The sequence below is a fragment of the Mytilus edulis genome, chromosome 12 (assembly GCF_963676685.1).
Source record: "Mytilus edulis chromosome 12, xbMytEdul2.2, whole genome shotgun sequence".
Taxonomy (NCBI): Eukaryota; Metazoa; Mollusca; class Bivalvia; order Mytilida; family Mytilidae; genus Mytilus; species Mytilus edulis.
In genome coordinates this window covers 34159547-34183179 of record NC_092355.1, presented here as the reverse complement: position 1 = coordinate 34183179, position 23633 = coordinate 34159547, and the positions used below count along the sequence as shown (strand labels likewise).

General features: G+C 32.9%; 1 protein-coding gene across 6 annotated transcripts in view; it reads right to left on the bottom strand.

The window, feature by feature from the left end:
- Nucleotides 1-12352: 12352 nt before the first annotated feature.
- LOC139498350 (cholecystokinin receptor type A-like) overlaps nucleotides 12353-23633 on the bottom strand; it is a 113879-nt gene continuing 102598 nt past the window's right edge. For 5 of the 6 annotated variants that reach the window (XM_071286735.1, XM_071286731.1, XM_071286730.1 and 2 more), the window contains exon 2: nucleotides 12353-13743. In XM_071286735.1, coding sequence (XP_071142836.1) covers nucleotides 12501-13676 — 1176 coding nt within the window. In that variant the 5' untranslated portion in view covers nucleotides 13677-13743 and the 3' untranslated portion in view covers nucleotides 12353-12500. Of the gene's footprint in view, nucleotides 13744-17776; nucleotides 17880-23633 lie in introns of those variants that run through there. The other variant, XM_071286729.1, reaches the window with a different exon arrangement.

Below are 23633 nucleotides of genomic sequence, written 5' to 3'. Positions count from 1 at the left end.
TTGCGTCATGGTCATGGCATTAGTCGAACTGAGTCTACCATATGAATTGAAAGCATTACTTGTAACTATGAAGTCGGATGGAAAAGAGCTGGAATGGAAATTCATCGCCAGCTCTGACCATGTAGGTTGGAGTACAGCTCCTTTGAATCAAGGCTATTTTAAAGTAAAGGAACCGGACACATCATCCAGTAGATCTGAGTCAGCCCTGAAAAAGAAAACAAGCCACCATCTACCAGTCTACCAGGAGATACAACGCTACGCGTTTCGCCCAGTGGATGGACACAAAAACAGCAGTTGTTCTCACTGCTGTCCAACAACAAAACAGCAAGGCCAATGTAGACTACAACAGTCAGACAGAAGTCAGGGACAATTTATACATTCAGGAAACAGTCACCACTTTTAACATGGTTTGTACAGATGGATTGGAAATGTCAGAGATGATCATACAATATATACCCCAATAAACTTACAGAGGTAGATTTAAGGGTGGCATGTGGCCCCGCCCCCTATTATGTGGGAAGAAAATGGTTGATTATTTAGGGAATAATGAACAGAGCTGGTCCCCTCTTTGGCAGTCAGTGCCCTTATGATTTCTGAATCTGCCACTTGCCTTTGGTGCCAAATCGTGATGGCGTCTGTAAAATGTACGACGAGATGAATTCAACTTCACCATTTGGAACTCTTGATTTAATAGATTCTTTGTGAGCAACAATCCTCTATCAAGAAAATACACCTTATCGCTATTTGTCCGCCATTGCTGGAAATCACACAGGTTCCCGTAAAATTTTGACGTCATAAAACAAAATGTCTGACGCCACAATGGAAAAGTGATTGTTGTTGACGTCAAAAGTTCAAGCGGACGGGTCAGCCGGGAATAGCGATAAGGTGTATTATGATAGGCAATGATGACTTTCAATAATTTGCCATATACATAAATTTAACTGAAATTGACATACATGCACAGTGACAACTATTTCAAATTTCAAATTTCGAATTATGGCAACAGCTACCCAACATTCTACACAAATAGCAGCAGCTCATCTTTTGAGAGCTTGACATACAGTCCGTTGATCAAGATATAATCCTCCTACCCACATGTATTTGTTGTTTACTTTTCCTTTTTTGTAGGCAATCTGAAGCTATTCTTCTAATTTTCTTTCCGAAAAAAAATGAAAAAAAAATTAAGACAATTTAGCCATGCATTCTGTTGATTACAACATGGTATCAATTATTATCTTATTTAAAACCATAGCAGTACAACAAGACACATTTCGATCTTTTGATATGGATAAAGATACAACGGCGTGAATGGGGATACGAAATAGAGAATAGCGGACGAAACATAATGAATGGAAAAGAATGCAAAATAAACTGTTGAAAATAATTGGGAAAATATAAGGAATACAGAAAGATTACTAAAAAGTAAATGAATAGAATAAAATTTCTTAAAACTAAAAAAATAAGAACAAAGATCCTCCTCCCCGATACACAATAAAAAAAAATAAAAAAATAAAACCTTTAGAACCCGTAAGAGAGGTCTATAAAGTCAACACTATAAGTGTCCCTCGCCTTTAAAAAAATACCGAACCGATGTTTAAGCTGTAAGATATTTAGATGTTTGCTGGGGCTGAAATTTCTTTTTTGAATTTATATTAATTACTAGTAATCAATATTGTCATATAATGTCGCATACATGATTGATTGTTGGTTGCTTTGCAGTTACAAATATTTCATGCATGTTTAGGACTAGAAAAATAAATACAATTAGTTTTGTAAAAGAGGCCATTCGGGATGATGGTCGGGGAAATTTTGACTGTCACTCGAAAAAAGGGTATACTGGATAGGGACAGGAGATTTGCATTGCAACAAGCCACCTATAGACCCATCAAAGAGTTATTGCAAGGGTTCTCAACGTGCAAAGAGCGTGGCAGTCTCTTTACATGATACATTGGAATTAACGTCCCCATTTTGACCGGACGTGGCTGCAACTTTGAACATCCCGCACAACCAAACGGACGCCCCACTTTGGCAAGCGTTTTGCTGCCGGTTGGAAGGAGACCAAGTGACCATATTATATTTCCCAGTCATTCTTTGGGGATAATGTCGCATGTAGGCGGATGACAAAAAAGAAAAATGAAAATTTATGTATGCCTTTACGAATATAAAGCGTATAACAATTTTAGAAAGTTATCTTTAATTATTTTGCGCAGTAAATTTTAATTATTCTATTGAACACGAACACAATCTCATTTAAACCTGATGTCCTGATACGGGAGTGTAGCGTATCAGAACATCAGATTTTATTGAAATTAACACGAACAATGCATATATTCACAAAATATATTGTCATTTATTCGTGACATACATGTATATATTTTATATAGATAAATACTATCTATGTTTATTTATAAACTATGTAACTATATGAATAACATGAATGTGTGTATGGAAGTAAATTTCCTTTAAAAACCTATCAGGAAAAACGCAAATTATACACGTATTAAATTATGTTTAAATTATTGGCCTTAACTTAACGTTAATTTAGTAGATTTTTCAACCTCAAGTTTGTCTACTCATTTTACAAAAATACGAAAATAGAAAAAGGGAAAACTGATTAATGTATAATGGTTAAGAGTGTATTACGAGAGTTTTGATTGGCTGTTGGTGTCCTCAAGATGGCTTTTTGTAGCACATTGAAAAATCACACAGAATAGGGTTATAATATGGAATATAAAATAGACAATAATATGCGAAAAGGACAGAGAAAATCGAATGAGGAGAAACATATAAAGAATTTGTATGAAATAATGATCATGAGTCCACGCTTTTCTTAAAATCATTATAACCGAAGCGTCGTCACAGGAACCGCATTTCAAGGTCAACCTAATTAATAATAACTAAAATGTTTCACTTGCTACAACGAAATTTCACTTGTTTAATCAAAGTTGAAGTACCATCATCATGATTTTGACAAATATTGACCTCTGTAAAAGCGTGCACATAATTTTTAATAACAAAACTTTAACATGTTTAAATTGACGAGTTTATAAATTAATTCTTTACATATATCTATAAAACAATTGTTTTCTGAAAAACGTGTTTCCTCCCATCTACGAAACAGGAAAAGATGAACTCAATATCTGACGTCATATATGCATGTACGACAGAAGCTTGTCAAATGATATAATGAGGAAAATAGAACTGAAAATATCGTCAACGAATTTCTAGAAGTGAATTTGTTATTTTAAGTCCATATTAAGATCGAATTGAATTTGATTAAAAAAAGTGGCAATATATTTTATTTTTCATTAAAGTGGGCACTAGCTTTCAAATTCATGTCCACTGATTTGACTCAAACTCTCATATTCGACTTATAGCATACCAAAACGTATATCCAAATATAAAAGTCTAATATTAACAATTTATGCATGAACTCGAAATTGTGTATCGTCATTTTGTGTGTATTTCAGTTTAAACGTCATCTAATTAACCATCAAGGTGACTCCCGAAGACTGTCGATGGTTATATAACCTCTGGTAAACATAAACATAGATATAAATAAATAGCGAACTCGTGTAATTGGATTTTTCTAGATATGTTTGGTTTCATATTATAGGTTATAACAATGTGTTAATAATCGTTTTTATCTGTATAAGAGATCAAATCAGTCAAACAAATGGTTTACTCATGTTTCACTTTCATTGCTAATATTCTTTTGTTTTTACTAGTTAAACATGCACAGATCACGCGTTATCCATCTCTAGCTAATAGGCTGAATCAAAGTTCACATAAATACGGATTTAATAAGGTCAAATTATTCACTTGCAAGTGAATAATTCATAAGCAATGTTCCTTTGGTTATTCTGATAAAACTGAACTAAACTGGCTGCTAAAAGCGAAATATTAGTTGAATAATTCACTTCAGTAATGATTGAACCAAACAAATCATATTCATTTTTATCTTTATCTCGTAGCTAATGCCCCTTTAATCTTTTCTGCTTGTTACAAACTAGGTAACGCAAATATTCATATTCAGAAGTATTGTATAAATGCGCAAAACCTTTTTGATTTTCGTATACCAGTACATATTTGGCCTACAGCATATAACTTAAAAGAGATTTATTAACACAAGGAAACAACACCATCTTAAAATGGAAATCATCTAAATTTTTGTAAAAAAAAAAGGTATTAAGCTTCCTTTTAATAATATAGATATCATTCAATTATCTAACAGTATTACTAGTATCAAATTTTTGTATCAGATGTTGTTTTGATGGGTATTTGCTGATTTGAGTCATTCGTATAATTCATAACAATACAGAAACAAGTCCGCAATATGTGGTGCACAGTTAGTACCCATTGGAATTTCGGAAAGACTAAACAGTTTCAAGTCAAGAGAGGAAAACAGACGAATGTTGCATCGTATAAATTATTCACAGAAATTATTTTCATAAAATTAACCTAAAGATAATAATACTAGACGTATTTTACTCTCATTCCTGGATATGATCTCTATGAAATTACCTGCTATGTTTTACTAGTAATATTTTCCCCCAATTTTACCATTGAAATTATTTTTTTTTTATAAAAGTTTAAGTATCATTATTGAATTTCGTTTCCTTCATAATACAAATACTTGCATTTGTAAAAAGTGTGTACGGAACTCTTAAGTTTACTTAAAACTTATTTTTTCCCATCTTCGATACAGGAAATTAAATGATGAATTGATAGCGAATCTGATGCATTAGTCGTCAAAACAAGGAAAATAGAACTGAAATTATCATCGTCAATAAATTTCTTGAAGCAGTGTATGCTCTTGAAAGCCCATATTTGGACCGATCAAAATTTGCTGTAAGTGAATGAAAACGTACTTTATCTATCAACAATCTTCAACTTGTTAGTCATAAAAGACACACCCTTATTCATATTCATGAGTTTGGCGCAAATGTGCGAAGCCTTTGAGGTTTAAGATTGCATCCAGTATCAACATTCGAAGAGCACATACATAAAACATTTATGTAAAAAGAGATGGGGTAATCGTCAGCAAACGAGCAACTCACTAATAGATTACAAAAACATGTGTATAAAAATCAACACCCAAAATTAAATAGAAACAAAATAGCATATGCATTTCGAAATCTTGGCATTGCACAATGTCATGTTTTTCTCTGACTATTAATGACGTCTTCACACTAAATCTATAGGATGTTTAATGGATTGATAATTTAGTCTTAGATGCATGATATTTTTATAAGTTGTTCAGTAACTGCGAGTACTCTCAGATCTGTATTTGTTGTTGGGATGTACAAGTACCCGGCCACGTGCACTTGTACTTGTAGTATTTGTATTTTTATCCATCTGATGAAATAAGCCTTTTTCAACTGATTTCTATAGTTCGTTCTTATGTTGTACTGTTACACCACTGTCCCAGATTAGGGCGAGTGTTTGAATCCCGCTAACATATTTAACCCTGCCACGTTCTGTATGTATTTGCCTGTTCCAAGTCAGAAGCCTGTAAATTAGTGGTTGTCGTTTGTCGTTTGTTTACGTGTTACATATTTGTTTTTCGTTCATTTTTTTGTACATAAATTAGGCCATTAGTTTTCTCGACATGTATGAATTGTTTTACATTGTCATTTCGGGACCTTTCATACAAAAACTAGCTGACTATGCGGTATGGGCTTTGCCAATTGTGTATGGTGATCTATTGTTGTTATAACTTATCAGAGAATCATCAAATGGATAAAAATACAAATTATAATAATTATACTACAAATACAAGTGGACATGGAGTTGTCTTTCTTATCCTTGTTACGCTTTTGAAAATATATCCATTTTTATGCATAATTATATATAAAAAATATCATAATCATCAATTTTGAGGATCACCTATAACATCCATAGTTAGATGTTTTATGGTACAACTCATAACGTTTTCCATTGATTTCATGAAAATTGTCAAATGGAAAAAATAACACGTCTATGGTACTTCCTTTATAATATTGGTTCTAGCAAATGAGTCGGCTAGGATTAGGGACTGACTATTTGACTGCCTATTGAAATTAAGATTATAGCACAATTTTGACTGCTGTACCCCAATTTTGTTCGCACATCAATGTCAATAGAATTGAATTGTATGCGACTGTCATACAAGTCAGAGGTTTAGGTAGTTATAAAACCAGGTTTAATCCAGCATTTTCTACAAACGAAAATGTCAAAACCAAGTTGGGAATATGACAGTTGTTATCCATTCGTTTGATGTGTTTGAAGTTTTGATTTTTCCATTTGATTAGAAACTCTCCGTTATGAATTTTCCTCGGAATTCAGTAATTTTGTGATTTAACAGTTTTTCCAGTGCTTCAGTCATTTTCAGAAATTATTTAAAGAGAAAAATAAACAAATTTCTATAGTTTCATTTCACACCATTCTGATAAGGTATCATTCCACCTTCCTTTGTTTGTGGCTTTGAGTAGCTGTCTCATTTCTTTTTGTTCAAAAACGATAACACCCTTTAAAAAAAAATCTTTACGATGATTTTCAGTACCACATCTTGATTTTCGTACTTAAGTGTTCTAAAATGTTATGGCTTATTTCCAAAAAGATACATTCTTTTTGTAAAATAATAGAATTTTCTCAAAATCGATGTTCTGACAGATTTAAGTTTATTTTGAATATTTATAAAACAGTCAAATAAGCGACGTTGTGAACCTATACCAACTGGCAACTACCACCATTCTGTTTTGATTAAAAGAGGGACGAAAGATACCAGAGGAACATTCACACTCACAAATCGAAAATAAACTGACAACGCCATGGCTAAAAATGAAAAAGACAAACAGACAACAATAGTACACCTGACATAACATATAAAGAATAAACAACAAGAACCGTACCAAAACCTAGGGGTGATCTCAGGTGCTCCGGAAGAGTTAGCAGATCCTGCTCCATACGTGGCACCCTTCGTGTTGCTTATGTGATAACAAATCCGGTAAATAGTCTCATTCAGTAGGTCACATTCAGATTAAAGCTATGTTTTGTCCTTCTCATACATGTGATTTCATTTAACGTTCTTTAAAGCCATTTTTCCCCCTAAAAATAAGAAAATCAACGGCAACATGCATGCAGTGCTGGTTCAATTTTGACTTTATCGAAATACATCAAAGAGATTTTTTGGAATATGTAAATTCACTGAGTAATATAGATTCTTAAAAACTCAAATTTCAGCAGTATTTGAAAACTTTTTGATTTAGACACTGATTAAAACAAATTCAGGGATTTTTGTCCAACCTCTATTGCAATTTTAATGAATTGCATTTGTAGATTTTCTACTTCAAAATTTTAACTGTATTTTTTGTAAAATTTTCCAGTTTTAATACGGAAGTATTAACTTGTATGTTACCACTTAACTATATACAAGTTCTACTAAGGACTTTAATGCAGAAATAAGATAAAAAGGTTATTCACGGAACATGCGGAAATGCAAGGTGTCTACATTCATATTTGGAAAAATATGAGAGAGCTACTCAACATCTCAAACAAACAAAGGCGGAAGGATATCGCACCAATGGATACTCGGAAACTGAATAAAAATAGTCGAAAGTACCACAAGCATAGAGATAAATTTAACTGTATCTCGAGAAAAAATAAAAAAATAGAATGTAGATTTAAAAGGTCTACCAATAGATACCAGGATTATAATTTTGTACACCAAACGCGGGTTTCGTCTGCATAAGACTCACCTTTAGTTTTTCAAATATTCAAAGTTTAATAAACAGTTAGTTTATAATGATTACCATATCAAAGATACTTCGTGTCAACACAGAAGTGCTGACTGCTGGGCTTGTGATAACCTCGTGAGGGGGGAGGGGGGTAACTCCACCCCTAATGAAGAGAGAAGGAAGATTTCAGAGGGATACATATACTCATAAATTGAAAACGAACTGACAATGACGTTGTAAAAAACCTAGAAAAAGACCAAAAGGTAACTAGCTATGTACAAAACAAACTAACTTAAGACTAAGCACAATGACCCCCCCCCCAAAAAAAAAAATAAAAATAATTAATCTTAAATGTTATGGCTTATTTTTTCTAAAAATATACATATTAAAACAATTAATAATGCGTATTAAGGAAAGAATTGGCTCAAAACCACCGTACTGACATATTGTAGCTAATTTTAAATATTAATAACACCGAGTAAGATAAGCAACATTATGAACAAATACCAACTATCAACATTCTGTTTTCAATTAAAGCTATGTTTTGTCTTTCTGTTTAAAAACGTGATTTAATTTTACTTTGTAATATTCTTCAATGCCTAAATTTTACAAAAAAATACTGTCGCGAACATGTAAAACTTAGATCTTTCCTTCAAGTAAATAAGAAAATCGCGAAATAAAATAGCCGCGAAGTGGTCAAGAAAGGGTAGAACGCGAAATTAAGTATCCGCGAAAATAAGTTGGTTTACACTAAGTTAATCTTGTAATTGTGTATCAAATTGCGTTCAACGGTAACATGCAGTACTGGATCAATTTTGACTACATGTATATCGAAATACATCAAATAGACTTTTTTGTAATATGTAAATTCACTGAGTGATATAGATTCTTAAAACTCAAATTTCAGCAGTATATTATTTTTTTTTCGATTGAGACACTGAGAGTGTAATAAACACAGGGATTTTTGTCCCACCTCTGTTTTTTTTTGATGAATTTCGTCTGAAAATTTTTTGCCTCCAAAACTTTTAACTGTAAAATTATTCATTTCTAATACGGAAGTATGTTACCACTTAACTATATACAAGTTCTTCTCAAAACTTTGTTGCAGAAATAAGATAAAAAATATAAACGGAAATGCAAGGTGTTAACATGATATTTGAACAAAATGAAATGAGACAGCCACTCAACGCCTCAAATAAAGAAAGGCGGAAGGATAACTCACCAATTAATGGATACTCGGAAACTAAATACCAAAAACATATGGAGTTAAATTTAACTTTATATCGAGAAAAAATAATCATATCAGAATGTAGATATTAATTATCTAGCTGTTCAGACTCATCATACAGAAGAATTTGTACGGTAAACGCGTATTTGTCTGTAAAAGACTCACAAATGACGGTCGAATAAAAAAGTCCATATAAAGTACGAAGTTGAAGAGCGTAGATGAACCAAAATTCACGATTTTTTTTCTTCAAATACAGCTAATACAATCTATTCTTGGGGTAGGAAATATTCAAAGTTTTTGATCAGTTAATTCATAAGTATGACAATATCAATGATAATTCATGACTACTAGGCTGCATGGTGGTACCCTCGGGGATGAAAACTCAACAAGTCCAGCAATGAAGAGATGCGGAAAATACCGAAGGGATATGCATTTTCATAAATTAAAAATGAACAGATAATGTCATGGCAAAACATCCCAACAAATACAAAAAGATTAACAACTGTGTAAAAAACACAATATAGGTAACTAAAGATTAAACAAGATGGCAACCTCTGAAATTGTTCCGACAGGATTCACAGATCATTATCTACTGTACATATTGCACCCTTTGTCTTGCTTATGTAAGTAAAAACCTTGTCACAAGGGAGCTACCATTTGATTTTTATGGGGAGGCTAGGATGAAATTTGAAAAAAATAGGCAGGACAGGAGTTTTGAGTAAAAAAAAAGACAGGATGAGACACTTGCAAAAAAAATGTCAGGACGACAATTTAGGTAAAAAAAAGTCAGGATAAACTAAAAAAAAAGGCAGGACCGAAAAGTGTGAAAAATAAAAAGGCAGGACAGAGATTACAGCTAAAAAAAATGCAGGACAACATTTTTCATCCTATCCCCCCCCCCCCCCCATAAAAATCAAATGGTAGCTCCCTAAGTCAAATTCAGCAGAACTTATTTGAGGAAAGAGGGATGGGATTTAGTGAAATTATTCAATAATTGTTTATCTTTTGACAGTCACGTCGAATAATAGCTGCAACCGGATGTGGAACAAACGATAAAATGAATGCCACTTTGACTGTAATTTCTGATTCGTGCTTCTCGTCCTTTGTACATAGTCATGTAGCTACAGTTTGATTTCTTAAAGTTTCGAAACTTCACATAAGGAGAATCGACTCTCTCATTTGCACATCACAACTGGCTTTATCCTTTTGTATGATAGTAGAAATTACATGATGGTTTATGGGAGCTTACATTATATTTCCTTATCTCGCATTTATTCAGCAGTGTCGTATTAAAGATTTTAATATTGTATGTCAAGCCGACATAGCCGACATAGAACTGGATGTACTTTAAATTGATGAAATAGCTTTTTCCAAAATTTTTCGAAAGTGTAATTTCCGAACATCTCGTCTGATAAGTAATGTTTCTTCTCCGGATGAATCACAGCTAATCTCTTTCATGACGAGTTTTTACATTGATGCTTGATTTGCAGGATGGGTGGTGCACGCATAACAGAACAGGCTTACTCTGTCGTAACACCTTATCCTTCTCTGATTGAAGCTCATGCGATTCTCTCATTTTGCATAATATTTGTTTTTATACGACCGCAAAAAAAAAATTGCGGTCGTATATTGGTATCACGTCGTCGTCGTCGTCCGAAACACTTGGTTTCCGGACAATAACTTTAGTATTTGTGAATAGTAATTGATGAAATTTAAACACAAGATTAACAACCACAAAAGGAAGGAATTAGGGGAAAACAAGAGAAAAAAAACAAGGGTGTCCTGGTTAATGGGCAATTACTTTTAGAATGAAATTCAAAACAGTGTAGCTGTGGCCATTGATTGACACATTAAAATCATCCATTGACTGGGACAATTTAGGTGAACGTTTGTATGTAACGACCAATGCTCACTATGTACTTTTTAAAGACACTTAAACTATGGGGTCACCAAAGGTTCTCAACACCTAAATAAAGTAATTCGAAAAATTAATCAGAAATAACACGATATTTTGATTTATATCAATTATATAAATCAAAACACAAAGGTTATTCCTGATTAATTTTTCGAATTATTTTATAATTAAAGGCGTTAAGAAACCTTTGGTGACCCCACAGTTTAAATGTCTATCGTAGGTACGTCGTGAACAGTGGTCGTTACAGACAAACGTTCACTTAGGCAGCAACCATTTGATTTTCTGGGGGGGGGGCTATGGTTTTTTTTTCTGTGCAAACTTTTTTTTTCGCCTTTGGCGAAGAACAATCTATTTTTTTAGCGACAAACCGAAGACAATTTTTTTCTTTCAATTTTAGCATTACATATAGCAACAGCTGAGGGTGAAACAAACAATTTTTTTTACTCAGGGTCCAAAACAAATTATTTTTTTCACCAAAACCTGGAAACAAACTTTTTTTTCCAAAAAAACCATAGCCCCCCCCCCCCCAGAAAATCAAATGGTTGCTGCCTTAAATTGTCCCAGTCAATGGATGATTTTAATGTGTCAATCAATGGCCACAGCTACACTGTTTTGAATTTCATTCTAAGTAAAATGTTAGATTTGGATTACCTTCTTTACACTGCTTATTAATTTTCAAAAGAGTAATTATGGTTGCAAACTCCAATGGAAATTTGAATTGAGAGTTTCGACCATATCTTGAGGGAAAGAATTGTTGGTTGAGGGGGGAGAGAAAAAAAATAGGGGGGGGGGGGACATTTTTTTCTTTAGACTTCAAAAATTAAAGAAAAATTACTTTATTATTTTGGCCCCCACTATTCAGGGTTAGACCTCTGTGGTCTATAAAGCTGTGCTGGGCGAAGCAACTTATTTACATAAATAACAGCAATTATACTAACCAGCAATTTAACTGGAATATACGATCAATGTCAAAACTATTTTAACACGACAGAAATTGCAGGCGCTCTGGTAGGATAAGCATTTCAAGTTTGAGAAATGTGCTCAGTTTTATATTTTCTGTTAAGTACTTGGGAAACGCTTCTTTTTTCGTTTTATATGTTTTCCATTAAATTGTAATGTTTGTTTTGAAAGAAAGGACGTAGTTGATTATGCTCATGTCCCTTGGTTTCTTGTGGATAGTTGTAACGGTCTCCACTGGCGGATCTAGAAAAGTGGGGGCCCGCTCCAGTCACGCAACAGTGATACCCTATAAAAGCAACCATTTTTTCCCAAAAAGGGTGGCCCGGGCCCCCTGCCCCCCCCAAACTAAATCCGCCTCTGGTCTCATGACCAATCATACCAATTTGAAATCTGCTGATTTTAATATATGCCTATGATCATGATGATGGAGAGTTGTCTCATTGGCACTCATATCTTCCTATATCTACTAACTAATATATATGTGAACATTACACGATACATATTAACATGCATACACTACACATTCTTAAGGTAGCTTTTCAATTCAATTGATACATTTATTTTGACTTATTTTCTTTGTCTTTTCGACTGAGGCTTAACTAGTCCTAAGCTGAAACAAAATGCACACAAAACGATGTTGGCCATTGATGATGTTACGATACATATATTTTAGTTCAATCTACAGTTTCACATTTCCTTGTTTTTTGCACCATTGAAGACTTTCTTTAAAATGGTTTCTGAATTGTTTGCTGACAAAACAATAGATAAAGGGATTGAGCACACTATTCATAAAATACGACCTAAGACATAGTTGATATGTCGTCATTCCTGAAACTGTCAAAGATTGAACTATTGTCTTCGCCTGGTACCGAATAATAACTGCAACTGTATGCGGTACAAACGATAAAATAAATGTCACGGTCACTAGAAACATCATGATTGTTGTTTTACTCAATACTTGTCGTCTAATACTACTTCCTCTCGACTGTCTTGATATAGAACGCGCCAATTCAGCACTTTTAGAAGATGACTCGTTTGATGTTTCTCTTCTGAAAATGAAAGAAAACCTGCTTGAAGGTTCTGACGACGAATTTGGAGACGGTGTTTCGTCTGAAAAATCTAAACTGTTTCTCATTTGTGAAATTTCTGTGCTCATGCGCAGACTTCGTCTATGACGTCTTTGTGCTTTACGAATACACACTTCTTGCCCAACAAGTGAGTAAAATATGATGAGCAACATATCTGTTATTGCCTGTCCAACTACTAACACATACACATATATAGTAGGAAAAATCTTGCCATGCATATGATCTGAAATTAAACAGGTTTTGCCATGTTTAAGAGTACGTGTGCCGTAAAGCATACACATTTGCCAAGAAGTAATAATGGCAAATATCAGAGCACTAACCACAAGCTTCTTTGCTATATTTGGTTCTACTAGATGCCCATGGGGCCGACATATCCTTTTGAATCTGTCAATAGCAATGGCTATCAATATGAAAGCAGACGAATTATTAATAACCGAAGAAAAGAAACGAGAAATTTTACAAAGAACAGGATAATCAAAGCTATCGAAATTCACCAGTAGCGCTATTTCTATTGGCATGATAAATGTGCAATGTACAATATCGAGAAACGCTAACGCCATTATAAAAATGCGCGTAGTTGACGGACGGCATTTCACAATGTAAATATATAGTACCGTTATGTTTCCAGGAATTCCAAAGATTAGTAACACAATCATGTAGATAAGTGACGGCGTCAGCGAGTCCATAAGCACATGGTGATTTATAAATAAAAAGTCGTCTTCGTGATAGATACTGGACGTGTTTTCCGGAGATTTTGTTGTAGCCATGTTTGAGTTATCCGCTGTATTGTACACACAATTTTACTTAAAACCTCCTTTCACACTTGAAGATCATCTGAAAAAGAAAATAGAAACATAAATAATTAATATATCCTTCCTCTCCACTTGACGGAAATTGAGATTTTGTTTGAACATTCATAAGGAATAATAGTTTAGACGGATAAAAATAAATAAATGTATGTTAACTATGCATAGTGAAATGGTCACATTTCCTTCTGGAGTGTGTTTGTGGGAGATGTTGGATATACTCCAATCAGACAGCAACCGAACGACATAATTTGTATAAAGACATCTAGAGCATAACAAATATTGTGTTGATAAAAGACAGGTTTTATTACAATATTCCTAAATGTATGTTTCTGTTTATTTTAAATTTCGCGCACCCCATGTTCATGGATATGATGTATAAAATGTTATGATCAATGCACTATATTTTGTGTAGCAAAAAAGGTAGACGTGATAAGTCTTGAAAGATTTAGATATCAAGTCAGTCCCATAAGGTTTTGATTCCATTTCATACAAACTTTACCATAAAACAACAACAAAAACAAAACAAAAACTATTGAAAATCGAAAGCAACCCGAAAATAACTCCAATACAAACATCAGGTTAAATACTGACTGGACTAAGGGTTCCTGCTTTGGACTGGCACTTGAATATATGGCGGGTAACACTGTTAAGATTTCAACCCCAACACAAAGACCTTGTGTAATCTCGATTAATGGACTGACAAACGGTACATTGATAATATGCAATTAGTATCAGAACAGATTTAATATCTGTCAAAAAAAAATAACAAAACAACGAAAAGAACGACGGCAACAGAAAAATTAAAACAAATATAAACTACACTTGTATTTTTGTTCTTCTGATGAGTTTAGCCTTTTTCAACTGATTTTTTATAATTCGTTCTTATGTTGTACTGTTATACCACTGTCCCAGGTTAGGGGGAGGGTTGGGATCCCGCTAATGATGTTTAACCCCGCCACATTATGTATGTATGTGCCTGTCCCAAGCCAGGAGCTTGTAATTCAGTGGTTGTCGTTTTCTTATTCGTTAATTTTTTTATGTGAATAAGGCCATTAGTTTTCTTGTTTGTCATTTAGGGGCCTTTTATAGCTGACTATGCGGTATGGGCTTTGCTCATTGTTGAAGGCCGTACGGTGGACTATAGTTGATAATTTCTGTGTCATTTTGGTCTCTTGTGGAGAGTTGTCTCATCGGCAATCAATACCTCATCTTTTTTTATTTTTATACATTCGTGGTTTGCAACCAATGGATCTACGGCTGCCATGAATTATTTCTTTAATACATTGTACCGAAGTTAGATTCTTGGAAAGCCACCTTCGGAAAGCTTTTAGAAAACAGATTTGTGAAGGCAAATATATAGTTACAAAAAAATGTGATAGTCATAAATTGTGCATTATTGGCCTACATTGAACAGAACAACACTAACTATTTGAAGTGAACTTAAGGGCTGATATTTTTGGTTAAATGAAATTAAGAACAAAATACATATTTCATAAAGTGCAAATTTAGTCAAAACTTCGTGAATCCATTTTTCCCTTTTAAAAAAAATAAAAGATATACAATTCTGTTAAAAGCAATTCTTAAGATAATCCATATTTAAAGTCAAAAGGAATACATTAAAAAAAAAAAAAAATTAAAAAATCGACAAAACATCAGGGTTCCAACCCACGAACCACCCCCTGGATCCGCCGAATGTATTAACATGATATACAGTTAAACTAAAACAAGGACAACCGCCAAAACACCCACACCTGACGACCCGGATGCCAAGAACTATTACTGTTTTGGATAATGTCCAACTTTCAACAGTGATTTTTTGAATAAGAGTTTTTGTTGTTCTTTTTATTCTTAAGAATATATATATATATGTAATACAAAATAAATTTTGCAAAAAGTGATTTTAAGAGACAATCTGATTGAAAATACAGGTCACGTGAACACATGATTTTTAATCAGATTGTTTCAGAGACAGGTAATATCTTCAACTTTTCAACTTTTATTAACACTCTAGACAGTTTACACTGTAACAAGAGGCAGACAAATAATACAAGTAATAATTTACAATGGTGAACAAGATAGAAAGACATATACATATTACATAGTTCATTATACCTAATTCTCTGTAGTTGGAAGTGTAGTCGTTCATAACCAAACAATAAACGACAGGCATTTATCTGAATTGTTCGAAAGGAAGTAGACTGATTCAATTAACAATGTTTTTTTTCAATTGCTATATACGTATTTTTGACAAACAATGAAATCAAACCAGGAAAATACCATTCATTTGAATATAATGTCAAGTACATAAACAAACACGAGTCTGTTTTGAAAACATGTGTATTAATCCTTTGTTTTCTTATTGAAAAGGACGCTTTCATGATAAGGTTAAAAAAAAATATGATCCAAACTGCCTCAGGCAAAGTAAACCTTAGAAGAAGTTTGATTAAATATGTGAGGTTCAATTTGGTCTTTTATAATTAGCTGTTCATGTGAACGTATACATCCTTGGTTTTCCAATATTTGTCTTTAAGCGTACCTGACAAAGAAAATCAAGAAATGCATTTTTCGGAAGTTAAAACTTTTTAAACAATATTATTTACAATAAAACTTGGCTTTATTTTCCAATTCTACTATGTGTTTCGTTCGTTCGTTCGTTCGTTCGTTCGTTCGTTCGTTTGTTCCTTCATTCATTCAACTGTTCATGAATACGTGGATACATTCATTAATATATTCATGCATTTATGAATACATTCTTCATGCATTCATGAATTCATTCTTCATGCATTCATGGATACATTCTCCATGAATTGACGAACTCATTCATGACCTCATAAGGTGAGATGTTTTTATCATTTAAACTTCCAAAAACACTGACATGACTGATATGAATGCAATAATAGTGTAGAGTGTAGACAATGGAAAATTTAACATTAAAATAAAACTGACTTCAAATGAATTCCCTAGCTCATACGCCTTGCTTGCTATTTTGCAGGTAATGGGATAGTAAAGTTCTATGAGATATCGTGACAAAAATAGTAATAAAAGAAATACAACAGATGCATCTTTGACAAATTCTGTGAAAGATGTTCTTTTAAGATGACTACTCTGTTTGTAGTCATTCTCGTGCTATTTCCTGAAATTCTAGTCATCATAAAAATTAGAAAATGTGATAGATTTCCTAAATTAAAGTGATAAATGTCTACCGAATACTGAAGTTCAAATTTAGAAGGTGCAGATGACACAGAGAAAATTTCGGACAAAAAAATTGACAAACGAACGCGCGATCAAAAAGATATATGAACACACATATATATAACATCAATTATCAATATAAAATCAAGTCATAATAAAGAAAAAAGTATAATTTGACATGGGTTTCTTGTGGTTCTAATGTTTCTGGAAAGGAATATCCTTTTCAAATTATTCATGGAGTAGAGATTGTGACAACGGTATCATAATGTGAAAGCAAATACCAGCTACAAGTTATAAATATATGCATACATGTTTTCTCGAATATCACGAACAGTTTTTGGTGTATGAATTCCGTCTATAAGATAAGCATGATGTAGTTTTTGTTACATAGTTGAAACCGTTAATGAGTATACGATGTGGTATGAGTGCCAATGAGACAACTCGTCGTCCAAGTCATAATTTGTAAAAGTAAATCATTATAGGTCATAGTACGGTCTTCAACACGGAGCCTTGGCTCACACAGAACAGCAAGCTATAAAGGGCCCCAAAATGACCAGTGTAAGCATCCTTACTCGCCTTAAAAGAGGGGCGTAAAAGGGGGATACCTGCACGGAATAACGCAAAATAAAAATAAAATTGCCATGCACATTTCACGATGAACGAACAATCAAAAAATTCTTACACGTTGATCTTTTTACCTATTTCACGAAACACGGTAAATAACGAGCCTTTTTCAGGGCTACACGTGAAATAAAAATAGCAATACACGAAAATAACCCTTTACCAACCTCTTAAATACACACATGCCCAGTGCTCTTTACAGAGTCACATTGCATGATATGACTGTTATTTAGATAGTCACCTACCTTAATATAAATCGATTCTTGTCCTACTGGCTTTATTTTTTTTTATAAAAAAAAAACCATCAATGTTTAACAACGAAACCCTAGTAAACAATTATATACAAGGAAGGAAACAGACCAACTGATAAACACGCACACAACAAACAGATAGTAATCATACATGTATCAATTATTAGTTAGTATTTCCTGTTATATATAGTAAAACATAATGTTAAAAAGTTAAGTAGGTATTGTACATTGTTAACTTTGTTTTCCTATAAAAACAATAGTCCTACAGTGATTTCGGAATCTGCAACAAATGACCCTAGATTGTGCGATACTTTGAATATTGAGGTCAAGCTATAACTATACTTTTTCAGTTTTGTGTCTGACAAAAAAGCATGAAAAGGGGAAAATGATAACAGGGAGAAAAACAACCATATTTTCTACATTGAAGTGTTGTAGTGAGTTTTTCGTTTGAAACTGAAATATCCAAAGCTAGAATGGTATTGATCGGGGATTTGAACCATTTTTGAGAAAGTAAAATATTTATTAGATAAGGGTCCTCAAGGTGAAAACTTCCGGTAGCATTGGAGAGGATGTGACATGACTCGAAGGGGCAAACTCATAGTTGTATTGAAACGTTCTGAGCATGGTCAATTAAGAATATATGATTTAAGGGTGGTCACACACACGTACAATATTTACCTTGAAGGTCAAATGTAAGAAATCAACTCTATGATAAGTAACACATTGTTTTGAGGTGATATGTAAAATCCTAAAAGTCTACGACAAAGTATAAAGCTCGAACCTTCTATAAAAAGGAAGTATTTTGACATTGAGATCAAAATTGAAGGTCTCATAAACGTCGTTCTTTCAAATGGTAACGCGTCTTTATGGTCCTTTATGTTAAACATTGCAATCCAGTGTAAATAGAAAAAGGTTTGGCCTGGATAAAGTTGTATGCAAAGAATCTGAGGAGAAGGGTAACTACGTAAACTTAATGTCTCCATTCATTGAACCGGATAAATCAATGCATCATCATTGTTTAATGAAAGGGACGTCTGAATTCGAACAGATATGTCTCATATTTCGTGTAATACATATAAGAAGACGTGGTATAATGAGTGTCAATGGGACAGCTCTCCATCCAAGTCACAATTTGTAAAGTAAACCATTATAGGTCAAAGTACGGCCTAAAATACCTAAGATTACTTTCTTTGATATCTATAAGAAAGAAATCATAATACATATGTTAATCAATTGTTTTAATGCACATACTTGAATACTAGTATATACGTCTTATGTTATAAAGAAAGATTCTGCGACAAAATTCTATCGCACTTTTATTCATATTCAAATGTAATGCTTACCAAAAAACTCATCATAGATACCAGGACTAAATTTTTATATATACGCCAGACGCGCGTTTCTTCTACAAAAGACTCATCAGTGACGCTCGAAGCAAAAAAAGTTAAAAAAAAAAAGCCCAAAAAAAGTACGAAGTTGAAGAGCATTCAGATCCGAAATTCCTAAAAGTGTTGCCAAATACAGCTAAGGTAATCTATGCCTGAGGTAGAAAAGCCTGGAAATCTTCAAAAGTTAAAAGTACACATCGCGCTTACAATAGGGTAAATAAGGTAAAACATGTTGATAGGGACACTAATTACATACAAATTATCAGATTCCGTCTATTGTGTGTGTTTATACTGATGGATGCCAAAACAAACATATCTTGTTAAACAATGCATCAGCCACTTGTTATTACAAGTAAATTAAGTTTGCTTAAGTGATAAACCTTAGATCTTTCTTTCGAAATAGTACATAATAATGGTTTACATATTGCTTTATCTTTTGCATAAATAAATTCTGTCCAGTAACTTTTAGAGACTAGTGAAGTATTGAAGACTTCGTGTAAAAATCTTAGAATTGATGTGTGTTAAACGTCTTTTTATAGTACATTTTTGATTCTCGAGTAGCAATCTGAAAAGTGCGTGAATTGACACAGCTCAGTAACTCGTATACAACACGTTTTAAGCTCGAACTCTAAATGCAAATGGTTATGTGTAGGATCAGACTGCAAACTATTTAGAAGGGAAAAGACGACATTTGGTGTCGTTTATGGAGTGTCCATCTTCAGTGACAGAATACCATCATCATGTAATACTGAGTAGAAAATTACTATTTGAATAATTAAAGAAAGCAAATGCCTCATAATTTTTATCTTCCTGAATCGTTTATATGAGGATCCGAATGGGATTTACAGATTAGAAAATAATGGTAAAAAAATAAATAAAAAAAGAGATAAAAATAGGACAAAAAGAATAATGAATAAAAGGGTGCTTAATTAAGTATAAAGCACAATGTAAATAGGGAATCGGAAATAAGAACATAAAACAGTAAAGAGTACAGATATGAAGGACCCTTATTTATCCCCTATGAAATTTCCCCTAAACAATACATTTAACGCGTCGCCAGGTAAACTAAATTTACGACAGTAAAACTACCGATGGACGTCCTTAAAGCTTCAAATACAATACAGTTATCTCTATTCTAATGCAAAAAAAGTTCATAATTAAATTTCAATCATTATTTCAGTGTAAAATCTTCATTAAAGAAAATTCCGCGAAAAGATGTTATCTTCTTTGGTCCCTACACTAGGTGACGTCATAGGTATGCTTCCGGCGTCAAACATTAACACCGGGCGTTTTCTTGCTTCTGTGCCGCTTCAGAATGAATTAAAATTTGATGAAAAGAAGATTTTTAGGTGCAACATGTGAGTTTTTTGGCTTATTATTGTAGAAATTACATGTCAATACATTCAGCAATTCAAAATGTCGGCTTCCTTAGTTACAGACAAGGAGATAGAGAATTTTATGCTAACTGTCATCCAATCAGAACCATTGATACAAAATAATTGCATTAGAATTGACAGTGTTCCAGCTGAACCAATTTTTACAATTTTTTAAAACGTATATAACACATATATACATTTGAAATTATTATTTCAAATTCTGCCAATCTTTGTGTTTTTTTCATAAAGAGTTAATATTAAAACTGTAATGGAGGTTTGCAATATCTGAGAACAAGGTAAATTTGTTGCATACTACATTGTATATATATGTGGTCTTCTCACGTTAGTAACCTTGTAAGCGTATATCATCTTTTAAGTAACAGTACAACATAAGAACGACCTATCAACTCATCAGACATCTAACAAACACACAGAGTGGACGTAGTTAAGTTTGGTATTTTGATTAAATTGAGAATTAGTGTTGATGGCATATATTTGTTGGTTCTTTCTACCGCATTTAGAACTTAAAATTGAGAATGGAAAGGGGGAATGTGTCAAAGAGACAACAACCCGACCATAGAGCAGACATCAGCATACATTTAGGATTTATAGAACGTAACATAAAGTAGGCACATGTCTATTGTTGATGACTCTGTATTGGAATCTAGATGTCGATTGGGTATTTTTTTGTCAATTGCTTGTTGTTACTGACGTATACTCCACATCACCTTAGTAACATGAATGTAACATGTAATAAACACAACAGCTTAGAAGCAATGCATTTAACAATTTCCTTTGATTGGAAGTTTCATTTTGAACTTTCTGTCGTATTACATTATCACAGAGTCTTAAATGTGAAACAAATTCAAAGATCAGCAAAATTTGTAAATGCTAAAAGCTCTTCCACACGCAATAAAGAACATTTAAAAAGCTTTCCCACAATTTAAGTACAGCTCTTTGTAAGAACCAGGCAGCGTGCGATACATGAAGGTTTCAGATTTTTTCTATAATTGGTCCAGTAGAAGCAATAAATGAAAAATGCTCAAAAAATAATTTTGAGTGGGAAAATATGAGTGGTTGCCATGGTAACGGACACACAATTTTTTGGTTGTTAAGCATGGTAAAATCTTTCAAAAATCAGCTAAATCACCACAATTCAGAGCCTGATTATGAATCAAATCGTGCATTTTTCATTAATTTTCATATGTAACATTGATAGAACTTGGTTTAAGCTTCATTTTGGTGAAGATTGCATGTCAACCAAATTTGTAACTTTTTTGTAAAATTTTGTGAAAAAATGCATATTTTCAACTTTTCTGAAAATGGGATTTTTGCTGAATTACCACATTTTCTCTGGTGTTTTTCAGAAAAGTGCAAATATGTACAGAATAGTTAGCACTGTAGTTATGAAGTTTGTACACTACTTTATCAAATTTAATAGAAAAATGTGTGGGATTTTTTTTAGTTTTATCACCATAGCAACCGATTTTTTCCTTGGAAACGGAGTTTTCTTTTGCAGAATATTGCAGTTTAAGAGCTTAAATGTCCTGAATTTTTCATAACCGATAAGAAAAATACATAAAAGCTAATGCAAACTTTAAATTACAATCGTCAAGTGTTGTTGACTTCAATTGTTACCACGGAAACACATATAATCCATAGCAACATTCACTCTGAAATTGCATAAATAGAAACTTATGTCAAAAAAATACATAAATAGAGGGTGTTTATTTTCAAATTGGAATATGACTGCTTTGCTTCACTTACAGTCTATTCTGTTTATTTCATAAGGTTCAACAAATGTAATATGTAATGTAATATTATGGTTGGAAGGTTAGAAAAGTGGGGGGGGGGGGGGGGGGGGTAGGTTTATTTTTTAAAGATATACATGTAGATTCTTGAAAAGATTATGTTTGGTCGGAGAGCCTGATTATAAATAGAATCATTTTTTTTTCAGAAATTTTATATATACAAGATCGATTATCTATAACTTGGGTTTAGCTTCAGAGGTTTGTAAAGGTATATTGCAGTTCGCTTGGCAAGGTTTTTGATTTTTTGTCAGATTTTTGGAAACCTCAGGTTTTATTCATTTGAATACCAAAAAAAAAAAAAATGGCATTGACCCCCATTTATCTTTTTATAAATCTTTTACATGTATAATGATATTAAGCAATCTGTAAAAGTCTTATAAAATTCAAATTATTCTTTGATAGTTTTGAGAATGTAAACTTGTCAATGAAATAGCTATGAAAAGTCAAGAGAATATTTTCCAGCCAAAATTTCAATGGCTAATATCTCGAAATCAAGCACATTGATCTCTATATTTTTTGACTCTTTTGATTCCTTTATTAATCCCCTATCGATATTCACTTATATTTAAATTGAAAGATCCAAAATAATGTCATACAATTGTGAAACTCCAAGTCAAATGGACAAATTTATCTTTCTGCTTTAAAATGAATTTTTAATAAGGAAACATTTTTTTTTGGAATCTCAGAATATGATCAAGATTCTTTGATAGAAAGTCATTGAATTTTTATTTCAATATAATGAAGTATTTTTAAGATGCTTGGATATCAATTTAAATAGAGAGAACCTAATTTTATTAATAAAACATCTCCATTCTATATATATTTCTTGCCAACCTACTTTACACAAACGAGAGCTTACTTTGGTAGTATATTTATATTGGGTTATAGCTATATTAGCAGGGTTGATGTTTTGGTTTTCCGTATAACCGCAATTTACTCAATTTTCTTTGTAATATATACATATATACTAGTAGTAACAAGGATATCGTTTCTGGGGGGCCTTTATAGTTTGTTGTTCATGCAGTGTAAGCTAATGCTCCGTGTTGAAAACCGTACTTTGGCCTATGATGGTTTACTTTTAGGAATAGTGACTTAGATAAAGAGTTTTCTTATTGGCATTCATACCACATTTTCTTATATTATTCTGCTCATTATTGAAGTCAATGATATATGATCTAATTATTCAATGATTTTACTTTGCAATGACTACAATAGTGATACATTTTAATATATATATACAGCCTCCTCTATTAATAACAACTGTTTCCTTTGAATC